This window comes from Leptodactylus fuscus, chromosome 3 (genome assembly GCF_031893055.1).
Source record: "Leptodactylus fuscus isolate aLepFus1 chromosome 3, aLepFus1.hap2, whole genome shotgun sequence".
In the NCBI taxonomy this organism is placed as follows: Eukaryota; Metazoa; Chordata; class Amphibia; order Anura; family Leptodactylidae; genus Leptodactylus; species Leptodactylus fuscus.
The window spans coordinates 97,156,518-97,172,001 of NC_134267.1; the positions used below are offsets into that span (position 1 = coordinate 97,156,518).

General features: G+C 37.2%; 1 protein-coding gene across 1 annotated transcript; it reads left to right on the plus strand.

Annotated features, from left to right (window-relative positions):
• Positions 1 to 986: 986 nt before the first annotated feature.
• On the plus strand, positions 987 to 15,334 carry ARG1 (arginase 1). Its single transcript, XM_075266636.1, has 8 exons — positions 987 to 1,065; positions 4,043 to 4,115; positions 8,615 to 8,789; positions 9,284 to 9,443; positions 9,882 to 9,976; positions 10,891 to 10,995; positions 11,651 to 11,787; positions 13,321 to 15,334. Exons 1-8 carry the CDS (start codon positions 1,006 to 1,008, stop codon positions 13,485 to 13,487), a joined length of 972 nt encoding a protein of 323 aa, XP_075122737.1. The 5' UTR covers positions 987 to 1,005; the 3' UTR covers positions 13,488 to 15,334.
• Positions 15,335 to 15,484: the final 150 nt, after the last annotated feature.

The following is a 15,484-nucleotide window of genomic DNA, read 5'->3' on the forward strand; positions in this document are numbered from 1 at the left end:
TTATTTGACCTATGGTTAAAGCGACCCTGAGGGCAATCTAAAACGCAAAGAAAAACTACAACGTGCTCCCACAGCTTTTTCTACAGTGTTTAGCTAAGGCTAGGGCCCCTCGCTACAGAAACTCAGCTTTTTGTTACAGATTTAGCTCTGTTTTTTGAGCCAAACCAGAAGTGGAATAAACAGAAGGTATGAATTTAACTTCTTCCTGTATATTTCCTATTCCTTTTTTTTTTTTTTTTTTTAGCCATCTTTGGCTTTGGCTCAAAAAACGGCAGCAAAATCTGCAACAATAAAAACTGCATTTGCACAAAGTGGGGCTTTACAACAAAAAAAATGCTGTGTTATACATTACCTGCAAAAAAATGCTGTTATACATTACCTGCAATGGAAATGCAGTTTTTGAAAATCACAACATGTTAATTATACCTCCAGAAACGCTGCCATTGTCGGTATAGGTATAATAGGGGCAAAAGGTCTGCAGAGGAGAATGCAATGAAAAACATGTCAGAAAAAAGCAATACATTTCCGCTATGTTTCACTATGTGGGGCTTTAGTTTATTTTGGTTTCGTTCAAGTTTTTTAATGCTGTTTAACAGCTAAAACCAGGATTGTATAAAAATAATACAAGTTGAATCTGTCCTTTTTACTTACATTCATTATTTCTACCTATTGCGATAAAAACACATCGGCACAACTGAACAGAACTTAAACATGTATGGTCACACTCATTATATAAAAGACATAAATAAGCCGACCTGAATTAGTTACTAAATGGAAGGAGTGGTCCAAAAACAGTCTGCTGCTTTTTGGGTTTTTTTTTTTATAACTACATCACTGGGCAAACACAGAGTTGCAGCAGCTGATGCTATGCAAAAGAAACACATTGCATAACTTTTGTTCCTGGGTGGAGATGTTACACCTCTCGACCTCTTAGTAATGCACAGTAGAAATGTACAAAAGGAGAGTGCTAGCAGTCAGACCTTCAAACACGAGAAACCAGTTGCAATGAGTGGAAGGGCTAAAAGATCACTGGGAGTTGTTGGAGCTCCATTCTCCAAGGGGCAGGTGAGCATATTCTATCTTAGAACCAGAAGCCAGCTTGTACTGATAATTTAGCAGACAGATTTTATCCTTGATGTGACATATTACTTTGTATCCTTAATTTGATTTCTTACATTGTTATATTATATTGTAAATATATATATTTTTTTATTATTTGTTTGTCTACTAGATTCCTCTGGTCATCTTTATGTTTTAGTTACATAAAATTCCATCCCATTTGTACTTTTTTTTAGGATGAATGTTAAGTGGGATAAGTGTTTGACCTGGCAGGTGCTTCAGTAAATCTTATCAAATGATGAATTTGGACTCATTTACTAACACAGATATTTAGAGGAATGTTTCCCATATAAAAACTATGTCCCTGCTATTTTTCTTGGTGTGGTGTTTCTTCTAGGGTCACCTTCCACAAACTTTGTGATAATAGTGGCAATTCTAGCCAGATGTTGAGCTAATTCATTGGAAATATGGCTAAACCCTAGTACTTTCATTTAGAATGGAAAAAAGTAGTCTCATACTGAAACAGAAACTAATCTAAGTGAATAAATGATGGAATAAAATCTGAAATAGTTTTGGAAAAATTCATAAAACCATGACGCCTAACTTTAAACTAAACTACTTTGATACTAAATTTAACTTTATCTATACATCAATGGCCAGATCCTGATTGATTCATCATAATTTTTTTACCTATACTTGTGGACCACCAAAATAAATGATTATGCCTTTTAGATGATTGTATCTTTGGGTGCTATTGCAAATCTGAGTCTTTACTTGTGTTAATCCATGTGTTGAAGGCACACTAATGTTTTGCATCTCTGAGCATGCGTTTAAAGTGAGTAAAAACAGCACAAATAATGGCACTCTATGGAGCTTCTTTTCATCAAGTGCCACACTATTATAATGCAAAGCGTGAACAGGCTTTATTCAAAAAGTATGAGACTCTGTTTACACTTGCAACAAGGCTTTTGTTTCTTGATAGAATAGACCTTAAGGCTGCATTCACATGCTCAGATATCTTCATGCGCAATCAGAAAAGTTCCCTTCCTCCTTCACTCCAAAAAAAAACAAGTTTTGGTAAATGCAATCCAGTTTAAGTACACTTGATATAGGTTATATATATACTACAATATTATAACTGTAATAGACACCTCAGGATCAACAGTAAAGCATTAGTATCATTACGTATAGTATAAAGCAATTCATTGTTCAATATACTGGACAGCATCTATCTTTAAGGATACCTGGAAAAACTCCTATGATGTCTTATTTATATGCGGTGTGATTATAGGTGGACTAAGAGGGGTCATATGTTTTGTGATTAATAGTGTTACCCAAGTCTATCATCAGGCATTTAGTTATCTGTCATGTATTACTGCATACAAGCTGCCTAGAGATAATAGAGAACTGTTAATAAATAGCAGTCAGCTTCAACAGGTATTGGAATAAAAGTATTTAGCTATGACTTTTTATTAGGCAACTTATCTGTAGGAATAATATTGTTTGAGTATTGAGAGCTATCATATATGTTAGATATTTACTTCTCATAAAAATTAGCAGATTCTAAACTAAAAATCTAGCAGTAAAAAAAAAAAAAAAAAAAAAAAATCCCTACTGTCCACTTCATCCCACAACCCCTCCATTAAAGCATTCAAAAATTGTAAGGGACTACAGGAACTACTGATATTTGGGGGCTGAGCGCTTACTGCTCTTGAAATCTGGGGAGCTGGGCACGCGTCTGTTGTGCTCTATTCAACTATAAAACTTTCAGAGATAGCAAAGTAACACATTCAGCTATCTCAGACAGTCCAATAGATATGGAGTGTAACAAATATGGCCATCAGGAGCTGTGTCCATCAATAGATCATACTCTGGTGGGGGCTCCCAGTGGTTTGATCTCCACAAATCAGACATTGTAAGTGCTTCTTAGTCAAAGAGAAAAGGAATTTATCCATCAAAACCTAAAATGGGCAAACAATGTCTAAGGTTACACAATGTTTGTGGTAACTGTTGTGTGCATACACCTAGAAAATCATGTCAGGTATGCGTCTAACATGTCCCTAGACTTCAATAACCAACAGTATGTACGTCTGTGTTTATTAGTCACATAGTTGTATCAACCTGGGGCAAAGATTCAGAGAACCAGCTATGTAGGAGGGGGAGGCACCCACTTGTTGTTACTATACGTATATCTCTGAGTTATAATCACATTTCAATACCAATAACATCCTGGCATACTATCCATTATTTCTCAGGGAGTGAGGGTACTAGTGCATAGGGACCATATTTAATAGCATCTGTCCCTGATTCTGCCCCCACTTCTTTGAGTCTTATTGAGTGTTGCATGAAACATTGTTGCACACTTGTTTGTTTCTGGCGATTCCACTGCCTGGGTGGCCGGATTATAATCTGTTTTTACCGTTTTTCTATTTTTTATCTATATATCAATAAAGGTGAAGTTTTAATAATTTTTTGTACCTATATGGGATTAGTTTCCCCTCAGTGATTTGTATTTTTGGGATAGTACCAATTATCAGTCTGTCAGTGAATGTATGTAACTTCAACCTCGGAAAATACACATATCCATATATCTGGATTTACTTTAAAAATTTGCAACATTTTATCATTGCAAGACACTTTGATAACAAGTGTGACAAGAACACAATTGCTCTGTGTTGTACTCTATAGCTAAGGCTCAGTTCCTACTTGTGCCCAGTCTCCGTATGGGGATTCCGTTACTCTCTCAGCATGAAAAATTCAAGCAGCGATTTTCTCTCCGCATTTTTCACCCTTTTAGGGCAGAAACTGAACGGTAACTGCCTTTTTATGCAGACTAGGTTTCCGTTAGGGGTGTCCCCAAGTGGACCCTCCAAACGGAAACCTATGCGCAGATGTAAACCGGGCCTAAATAGGGAATTCATTTATATTTCCAGAACATAATTACAATAAAAAGCATACAACTGTATATCTTTTCTTCTTTTAGCCGAGAGGTGGGGTCGAAGAAGGTCCATCATATATAAGACAAGCTGGATTAATCAAAAGACTGGAGGAACTTGGTAAGTGATATATTTCATATGCAGATTATGTATTTGCTAGTTTGTTATAGGCCAATGCAATTATATGAGGGCGAGGTGACACAGAAGCTAAGGTGAGGCTACAAATTGGAATAGTTTGCGGTGTTACTGCATTAGTCATTTCTGTGATGTGTATGTTTGACCATATGGTTTTGAGAATAAAACGAGTTGAGCACCTGCTAGAACCGGCTACAGATAATTTGTGTCTGCTTATGTTATGCCGAGAATTATAGGGTCTTTGATACATGCGCCAAATATTTGTCTCATGGTGAGTCAGAATTTTTGAGCTTCTAGAAGCTCAATGACATTGACAGGCGCATTTTTACACGAGTAAAAAATATCATTGAAGTCAATGGGAGTCTTATTTTTACACGTGTATTTTGCAAAAATACATGCACGTTTACTCCGTGTGAAGGCTCCCTTTTGACAGTATTGATAAATGTGCCCCTTTGAGATTTTTTCTTTACGGTCATGGAGATTATGCTGTGTTTTTCTTAGCTTTTTTCTTTCCTCCATTATATCTATGGAGGAATCTATATTAAAACACTTGTGATGCCGCAGCTAAAATGAACATGCTGCGTTGAGGCAGCAGCTTTTATACAGCTCTTTTTTTTCTGTCATGCGTGGATGAGATTAACCAAAATCTCATTCACTTGGCTGATACTGTAAAATGCAGCATTTTTCCGCAGCATGTGCTTACCGTATCAATATAGCTGAATGTCTAGCTAAATAGAGAAAAAAGAGCATGTGAATGGCTCCGTTGACTACAATGGGTTCATCTGCTGTCCAATGTTTTCATAGATGGTATACAGGGAGAAAAGTAGTTAGTATGAAAGGACCCTAACAATGAAACAGTAGTGTAATAGAAATCTACTAAAATATATCAATATCTGATGTTTTCAAATGAGACATACATGGAGTAGGAATTCATTCAAAGTGTTACCTAATGTCATTTTTAAAATTCCCACAAAGTTATATTTTTGTTTAGACATTGTTATATTTTACTAATCCTAATAGATCTGTGCTCTTAAAAGAGTGATTTATAAGCCCCCTTTCCCGCAAACATTAGTGATTATTCTCAGATCTATAAGAAAAGCAATATAAACGCAGGCTCAGCAGCTTTCATTATATACAGAACATTAAATATTCCACTGAGATAAATATTCTTAAATTAGAGAAATGATCTTTATATCAAAATAATGTACAAAGGAAATATTCATATCAGATGCTATTTTATGATGAAATGATCACTCCCTGACTAGGGATTTTATTCTATACAAATTATAATCTGTGATTCTGTACATCCAAGAATTCCTTTTTTCATTAAGACATTTGTCATAATGTTTCCAGTAAAGCTATATTAGGAAACTAACTTCCTGTCTTTTTCATGCGGTGATACGGGTAGTTACACCTTAGTGATTCCCATCAATGACATTCTTTCTATTCAGATGCAGATGATAGCCACCTTCCTTAGATGGTGCAGGTCCTGCAGAAATCTTCCACAATACGGATTTTATATTTTAGAGATATAAGTTACTTTTTAAATACCGTATTTTTCGGACTATAAGACGGACTTTTTTTCCCCCAAATTTGGGGGGAAAAGAAGGGTGCGTCTTATAGGCCGAATGTGGCGCCTGGCATCCGCTGTAATAGAGAGGCGGAAGCTGGCAAGTGATAGACGCCATTACAGGTGCCGGGGCCTGAGACATCGCTGCGCTCCTCTGCCCTGCATGAAGCCAGCAGCAGCTCCTCTGTCCCCCCGCCGCTGGCTTCATGCAGGGCAGGGCAGCACTGTCTCAGGCCCCGGCGTCTATCCCTCCCCGGCATCCGCCTCTCTAGTACAGCGGATGCCGGGTCTGCAGTCTGTATCAGCGGCCTCTTCTCCCCCGGGGCTGGTCCCCACCGGCCCCGTACCTGTAAAGTTGCAGGTTGGCTCCTGCGCGGCGGTATCGCAGGAGCCGACCTGTTCGGGTGACAGCCGGGAGCCTAATGAGGCTCCCAGGCCTGTCACTGCTATATATTAGTATTGCGGCTGGGTCTATGACCAGCCGTAATACTAATACACAGAATGTCCCATAGACGGCAATACACTTGTATTGCCGTCTATGGGACTTGCAATCAAGTGACCGCAGGTTCAAGCCCCGGGGGGGAAAAATAAAATAGTTTAAAAAAAAAAAAAAAAAAAAAAAAGCTTTAAAAATATATAATAAAAATATGAAATAAATAAGTTCTAAATCACCTCCTGTCCCTAGAATATATATATATAAAAGTAGAAAATCATATATAATAAACCACCGGGTTTTTTTTCAATAAAAGGTGATCTAAGCAATAGATATTCCCCAAAATGGTATAACTAAAAAGTACTTCTGGACCCGCAAAAAAAAAAACACTCTATGCATCCCCGTACAGCTGCAGGGTCACCTGTCAATGTGGCCTTGCAGCTGTTGCAAAACTACAACTCCCATATATTAAATATTTTACCAGTTTTTGCTTCAAAATTTTTTTCCCCTATTTTCCTCCTCTAAAACCTGGGTGCGTCTTATAGTCCAGTGCGTCTTATAGTCCGAAAAATACGGTAAATGCCAGAGATGCAAGTTGGATATGAAAATCCCTCATAGGACTATACTCTTGCAGATAGGGTGCACTTAAGTTTGGCTAGACAAAAGTTTAATCTTTAGAGAGAGAACCAGTGTGACCCAAAAATGTGCTCTTATAAAGTACTCTCTACTCCTGAAGGAAGTGTGGGGAACTGCAAATAAAAATTGTGACTGGCAGTCAAACCTGATGAATGATGATGCAAAGTTCAGAAAAAAAACTCAAAAACAGTATTTGGGATTGTTCCCACCTAGATGCTTTACTGACAGTCCCGTCTAGCAGAAATCAGTACCATATTACAACAGTAGCAAAGTAGTTGAGAATTAAGAATCTCGTCCACATAAGGAGGAGATATTTATATGGCATAGACTTGTAATCTCCATTTGGATTTCCTGCTGACTTTATTCTATACGTGACATACACTTTTCTTAATTATGACTGTACACATACATCCAGTAAAGCCATATTGTGAAACTAACTTCCTGTCTTTTTGATGTGGAGATACGTGCAGATTTACACTTTAGTGATTCACATTAGTGACATATTTTCTGTCTACACACGATAGCTACCTTTTTTGACTCAGTGATGTTGCTGTAGAAATGTTTAGAGCTGTTTGGGCGATATAGTCTTGTAAAGTAAAGTTGATTTTTCTCATTTAATATTAGAGTCTCCAGCAGAATAAGGAAATTCTCTTTTTAGGTCTAGGCTAGGTGAAAGAATAAGGGGCTTTCCCTCTGATACCACTTATACCCTAGTCACAGTATTTCTAGAACCCCCACTGACAATCTGACCATGCCCCATGTGACTGGAGTGCTGTGATGTATTCTGGCCACTGCTCCAGTCACTTCTATGGGACTTCTGAAACAGTGATCTTTATTAGTCCCCTTGAACTTAATGGAGTGCTTGTCAAACACTGTTCCCTTCACGTTAAGCACTCAGGACTTTTCTTGTCCTATCTGTGGATGTCCTGGTGGTCGCACCCAGGATTACACCAGTTGATGGTGTCAGATCAGGCACCAATCCTGGCATTGAAAAGTACAATAGATATTTAACTCTTTGCTATATATTTGAAAATGTTTAGGATCCCTACAGTTTATGACATTACAGGATAATTGGTTGGTGTTGATGTACAGAGAGGTTGGTGTGCAGAGATCTTATGCTTTGACTATCCACTTAAAATATGACAGTTCATCTAAGTAGCTGCCCCATTATTTCTAGTAATTTTACCCCATCTTTCGTGTGACTTAGTTTTAACCATGCATTTTTAGGCATTTTCATTTTAAACTATGGTGATTATCTCTTTGCATATTGAAACGCTAGCAGGTAAAGCTAATTTTACACTGTGTTACTTTAGTCATTGTTCTAATTAGAGATGAGCGAGTACTGTTCGGATCAGCCGATCCGAACAGCACGCTCCATAGAAATGAATGGATGCACCTGGTACTTCCGCTTTGACGTTGGCCGGCCGCTTAACCCCCCGTGTGCCGGCTACGTCCATTCATTTCTATGCGAGCGTGCTGTTCGGATCGGCTGATCTGAACAGTATTCGCTCATCTCTAGTTCTGATCCATCATAGGATTAGAGCAAGAAACTGAAAAGCTAAATATTACAGACGCAGATGGCTTGTTGTTCATAACAGAAGATACAGTCCTGCATCCAAGTCTTTATCTTCCCTTTAAAGCAAAAACAAACACAGTTTTTAACATTATAGTAAATGGTAATGGATGTTCCATCTGCATTTGTCATTCTATCAGTCTTCTCAGGTCATTGTTCTGATGAATTAGAAGAACAGAATAAATGTGTAAAAGTTGCCTAATAATATCTATCTATGGCCCTCTCCATTCCCCGATACAACATTAATCTGAAGTTCCTTTATTTTGTCACAGACTACGACATAAAGGATTTTGGAGATTTGGATTTTCCTGAATTACCTAATGATGAACCTTTTCAAAACGTGAAAAATCCACGAAATGTTGGTCAAGCTACTGAAAAAGTTGCTAATACAGTTGCAGAAATCAAGAAGACTGGCAGAGTGTGTCTGACCCTCGGTGGCGATCACAGGTCTCATTTGTTTTCTATTGAAATTATTAGAATTTATAACTGTATGTTTACCATGTGTGAAATACAAAACCATTTGCCTGATAGCTTGCAGTCTTCAAGATAAAGACAAGGGAAGTATCTGTAAAAAGAGATGTATAACAAATCTGCAGGTACTAATGTGCCCTTATACAGCCTTACCCCCCAAACATTATATCTGACTACTCTCAGCAAAAATATATAAAATTCTGCATAATAAGATCAGTGAGATGGTAACATCTGAATAAGCTATACATGCTGTTACGCGGGATACTTTGACTGCTAGTAGCGTTCTTGCTGTCCTTGATGTCTAATACAATAATCATGGGACATATTCAGCTATGTTGGCACATTCATGAGCAAACTGCCACATGATGTTCTAATGGGAGAATTTTAGTTAGAAATGGACTAGATGTCCCAAGTCAATGTATTGTGACATTCTACTTGTTTACCCTTACCCTTTGTTTGTGCTGATGCAGCTTGGCAGTGGGGACAATCGCAGGTCATGCTAAGGTTCATCCAGATCTGTGTGTAATTTGGGTAGATGCCCACGCTGATATCAACACTCCATCGACATCACCCAGTGGCAACCTTCATGGACAGCCTGTCTCTTTCCTTATAAAAGAACTGCAAAACAAGGTAAACAACAACTTATGCTACCATTATGTTCCAACATCTTATTCGACTGATAATATTATGGGAAAGTATCTATTTTTTTGTTTTTTCACCTCTCATCCTTTTTAGGACAAAATGAATTTCAACTGTCATGTTGTTTGCTGTCTCAGACTTCAAGAGCACTTGAAGGGGACAGTTAATTCATCTCAAGATGAAATTAAGACATCAAAGCTAACTGCTTAAAAATGTAAATCGTAACAGATCGGACACTTGTTTCCTAATACTTTGTGTTCATTTACAAATAATAAGTTTTAAAAGGACTTATAGATTATTTATGTCCATCTGTCAGCATCTGACCCTGAAAACATTCATCATGTAGTCTCATGAAATCACTGGACTACTGAATGCAGATTTGTTTACGATTTAAACATAATTACATACAAACCAATTGTCTCTTCTTAGGTGCCAGATATCCCAGGATTCTCATGGGTGAAGCCATGTCTATCTGCTAAAGACATAGTCTACATAGGACTGAGAGATGTGGACCCTGGAGAACAGTAAGTTAGACATTCAGTTATTTCATACTAGTATACTCTTGCATTGTTTGTATGCTTATTTCTGCCTTGGTGCAGCTTTTGTTAAAAGGGTTCTTGTTCTTTCAAAAGATGGATGCCAATAGATTGTTGGGTAAATTAACATTTACATCTCTTAACTACTGTAGCAATCTATTGCTTTACATTATTCCTTGCTTAAGGTTTGCCATGGTAGTAGCAATAGTAACTCTTCATGGTGAACTTGTAATTTGACCACTTCTTACAAAACCTACAATTACATGGAGACCGATTTACTTCTATGGAGAGGGGAGGGGGTGGTAGAAGACTACTGTAAAAGACACATATACTGTAGCTGCTAAATGTTGTTGCACTTGATTTATAGAGTAGCATAGAGTCAAAGGAGCTATCTAACAAAATGATGTTCTACCTCTGTACAGAATGAGGCAAGAAATCAAATACCTTGTCCACAGTATCCCTTTCCTCCAATTTCCATAGACTTCTGTGTGCGATAGGGCTACTATTAAGGATTAGAGTATCAGTGAAGGAAAGGAGGAACACATCCTGAAAAGTGGAGAATAAAACATTATTCTTTAATAAAAATATATTAAACAATGTACTATACATTTTTGAACATTTGTTTTATTATTGGAGGTATTCTTTATAGCATGCAAGTCCCCACCTAAATAAGACTGCTCTACAAGGTCACCCTTTGTACTGTTAATAGGTCAGGCCCACACGTAAAAGATATTCATGATCCTCTGAATTTGCCATAAATGCCTGAAATGCAAAAACTCCTTTAAACATTTTTTATGGTAATAGAAATATGTACAGTATTCACTCCATGTAACCAAAGAAGACTAACATGTATATTGTACATATGCTGAATACTTATATGATGTATGTTTTTTTTTTTATAGTTTAATTCTGAAAACTCTGGGTATAAAGTCATACTCAATGTCCGATGTGGATAGACTGACTATTAAGAAAGTGATGGAAGAAACCATTGAATACTTATTGGGAAAGTAAGTATGCCAATAGGGGATTTATGAAATAGTTACATTCAGTAGCTCTGTCAATCAAATAAAGGAAATAATGGGACTTCAACCTAACTCCACGTATGCGTTTAAGAAATGACATCACCACATAAACAGGTTTAACCTGAATGAAACAAACATAGCAATTGAATATTACAGACAAATAAGCTTTATGGGTATTTTGCTTTAATATTATATTTGTGTTTATCTATCTATATATCTACATACAATATTAAAGCAAAAACCACCCATACATGCTTGTTTGTCTGAAATTTTGTCTGAAATTCCTATGTTTGTTTCATCTATATAACTTGCCACAAATTTTTCAACCGTTAAATTTAATAAAATAAAAAGTTGTCTTAGCTTTACCATTATTCCAGGGAAAAAAATGCATGGATGAAACTCCTATAGAATACAAAAAAAACCTACATACTTTCCTATAGATGAATAATTGATATTATAAGGAGATACACTAGTGATGTTTATATGACCTGGGTGAAAAAAAAATATATCAATCAATCTATGATAAAATATAAAGTGAATGAAGTATTTGCATTACCTATGGTTTACTACATGGTTCAACTACTTTACCTCTTCTAAATTTAAAAAAAATATAAATTGTTTAACTTTTAAATCTTTAAAGGAAGAAGAGACCAATCCATTTAAGTTTTGATATTGACGGTTTGGACCCCAGTGTAGCACCAGCTACTGGTACGCCGGTCCCTGGAGGACTGACCTACAGAGAGGGAATGTACATTACAGAACAAATTTACAATACAGGTAAAACAATCACTATTCATTTGTTTCTATGGACAAGAGATGATACAATCCTGGAGATAATTTGATGCCAATTCATATACATGATAGATTATTGGTCTTCAACTGTTTTAGACCTGCACTCGCAGCATGCTTGGACAGTTACAGTGTACTTTCCTTAAACCTTCAAATCAATTTTTTACCCCTTTGTTTGAGATGATATTCCTTCTGGTCCGCCATAATTATGGACTCTCAAACAAGCAATCATGATTCCTGAATGGGCAGGGGGATGAAGTTGCTTCCATACACCTTCTTATTCCCAAGACATCTGCTGTTGGGGAAAGTTGAAATGGCTCCATTCACATGATATGGTTGTCAGCTCCTAGCCAAATCATTGGGTTTTGCCAACATTATCGTAATGCGCATGGCCAGCTATGAATTCCTTATAGGACCACTAAAGAACCTAAACCAATAAAAATAAGAATATAAATATAAAATATATCATAATTACAAAGCACGAAAAATAAAAGAAAAAAGGAATATATATTTATCACTATGGCAGAGCCATGTTTCAACTTTTCTCCAACAGCAGATGTCATCTTGGGGATAAGAAGGATCAAAATCTTGGATTTCAACTCATCATTTTTTTAGGACGTTTAGAAGGAGAGAATAGGGTTTAGGCTGCATACTTTTTATCTATACAATGAATGTGGCCATTTTGTTGGAAGGAATCCCCCCCAAGTAACTGACAGTATGCAATATAGTGAGCAGCAGTGAGTGTGTCAGCAGTAGTGTAGACAAAGTGACAATAATACAACCCAGTACAGCTCCACAGTGAAAGTCACCCAACTTTCCCAAACTTCTGAATGGCAAATGTGTTGTTAAGCGTTGATAATTTCCCTCTTTCCTAGATCCCTGTAATATCAGGAATGTTTACTTTTTTAGGATCTTTGGAAAATAATTCACTGTTGCCCTCATACTATATTTATATATACTAAATAGTATAGAATACCATATGGCTTTACAGTGTCCCAGGAAAGTTGGGTAGCATACCATGTTGGGTATATAGAGACTGCTGAATAATAAATTAAGTCATATAAAACTCCTTGATCCATAGTTTGCCAGATTTGTCTTTCAGACTTTTTGTAAATCTGGGTAACGTAGCAAGGAGTTGTAATAAGGGATACTGAATCCTATATTTATCTACATAAATCTACCCCCTTGCACTATAATCATAACATAGCTTGCTAGAATTTCCCTATCAGGGTTCTGAGAAAGCTGGGTAACATTCCATGTAATGCAGTGGTAGGGACTGATGAATAGTAATTATACCAAATAAATCCCTCTTGCTTGCTCCCAAGGCTTGCTTGATTTGCATTTCAGGGTTCTGGGAAAGCTGGGTAGCATTGCATGAGTAACTGAGTAAACTGCTCAGAGCATCAGTACAGCAGGTTATCCTGCGGTCATGAACTATATCATGAATACTTTTGTTTTTATTCTTGGTTTTCAGGGTTTAGTAGAATCTAGACACTTAATATGTATGTTTGTACAATTCAGGTTTATTATCTGCCGTGGATATGATGGAAGTCAACCCATCTGGTGGAGAAACAGAAAGGGAAGCTCAGCTGACTGTGAACACTGCTCTCAATATGATCTTATCCTGCTTTGGAAAGGGGCGGGAAGGATTTCATGCATCACCACTTTATCTTCCAGATACCTGCTAAATCCTTTAGTTACCTGATGCTTTCATGTCATATGTTAATCTTTTCTGTCCGCGGATCAATAAGGAGTCTCTATTAAAGGTGGTCGAACACATTGGATGCATGCCAGCCAAACCCCTGGACGACCTAAAGTGTATGATAGTGCCTTGACTAGTCTTGCCCCTCGACAAAAGATGTGGAAATGAAGGATCAGTCATACTAGATTTTAATATGCCTAATCCTTTTGTTCTTGAAGGAGATAAGCTGTTGCCAGAAGTAACTGGCAGGGGCTTATACGCATAAAGAAAATACATGCACACTCTGTAGAACTGAGCATACATGTGTGGGGTCTAATGTATGACCAGCTTTAGAGATATTACTCTTTGTATAGCAATAGACTTTATCTGAAAGGCTGATGTAAAATAACAGTATTGCTTATTTTAATATCTTGTCATTTATCAAAATTACTAGATAAAATAAAATAATGTACATATCCACTTTTAAACACAATTTCACAGCTCATATCCAAATATAACCTACATAAGTCAAGAAAATTTGTAAATGAATGGAAAAACTTACCTAGTTTGTAGCTTGAGTTACAGCAGTTCTAATGAAGAATAACTCTGCAATGTAGGAATACTGGAGAAAACTTTACATGAAATCAGAGGCATAGGTATGTGTAAGTAAAGCACCATACACTTCTCTTACTAGTGCATGCAGGTGTAATTTGGCAATATGCATGATGACTGGCTGACTATCTTATAGTATTTATGTGGAGCCATCTTAGTGGTGACAATCTCTTGCTTTGATTGGTTGGCAAATGATACTACAATAAATGCAGGAACTTTCTATGGTCTGACACTTGTCAGAAACCCACCAGGATTTTCTTATTCATCAGGAACAAGTAAGAACAGTGGATGCAGGAGAAGATAACCTGACCAGAAGAAGGAAATCATGGCTGGGTTTGCGACAACTGTAAGGCTTAGTTCACACAGAGTTTTTTTGGTTAGGGTTTTGAGGCCGTATCCGCCTCAAAACCCTTACCAAAAAGACGGCTCCCATTGAAATCAATGGGAGCCACGCAGGAGCTGTTTCAGGGAGACATTTCTTCCGGCTCCAAGAAAAAAGAAGCGAGGTGTTTATTCTTTAGGCAGAGTCGTCTTGCGATTCGGCCTGAAGACACATCCTCTTGCGGACTAGGCCCATTCATTGAGCCTGATCCGGAGGAGGGTGCGCGGCTGGAAGCCGGTGCCGTGCACCGGCTTTCAGTTCCGCAACACGTTTTATGGATCAGAAACTGAGGCAGCCTCCGCCTCAGGTTCCGATCCAAAAAACTCAGTGTGAACTAAGCCTTAGACCATCAAAAGTTCCTGCATTCATGATTATATCCATTGGTAACTGATCGAGATTAAAGACTATCACCAATATGACAGAGAAATACTTTAAAGAATGTTGCAATTTTTTTAAAATTTATATTTGCAAAAATGTTAAAACTTTGATTTGTCCACAATTTAAATAGAGATATGTTCACACATGCTGTATTTGTTTTGGGGTGCAATACACAACAGAGTTAGACCATATTCACAAAATAATGAAAAACATCAATTTTTAACAACAATGGCAGTGAATAGGTGATTTTTGACAGACTGCTTTGCACTGTGAAGACCCATAATCATTCATGGGTTTTATAACGGCCATTATTCACTGCCATGTGACTACGTCCCATCTGTGGACTTGAACACACCGACCCATCCATTCTTCACAAATAATAGGTCCATGAAAAACATCACTCGTGTGTGTATAACTCAATAGTTTAAGTAGATAAATGATACATGTAAAACGAATACTGGTCTAAGCATATGCTGCCTATGTCTGTGTAAATTTATTTTTTATGTGTTTTTGTTAATATAGCTAAATATACATCATTAAAACAATGTTGGTGGTCTTGTTTTCACTGGTAAACAGATTTTAAGACAAAGTACCAGAGTAATACTACTCAACTGTATTTTTTAGATGTTTGT

Coding starts and splice junctions, on each gene's coding strand:
- ARG1 (XM_075266636.1), top strand. CDS start 1,006: ATGAGTGGAAGGGCTAAAAGATCACTGGGAGTTGTTGGAGCTCCATTC. Junction 9,444..9,881: donor TAAAAGAACTGCAAAACAAG/GTAAACAACAAC, acceptor GTCTCTTCTTAG/GTGCCAGATATCCCAGGATT. Junction 11,788..13,320: donor AGAACAAATTTACAATACAG/GTAAAACAATCA, acceptor TGTACAATTCAG/GTTTATTATCTGCCGTGGAT.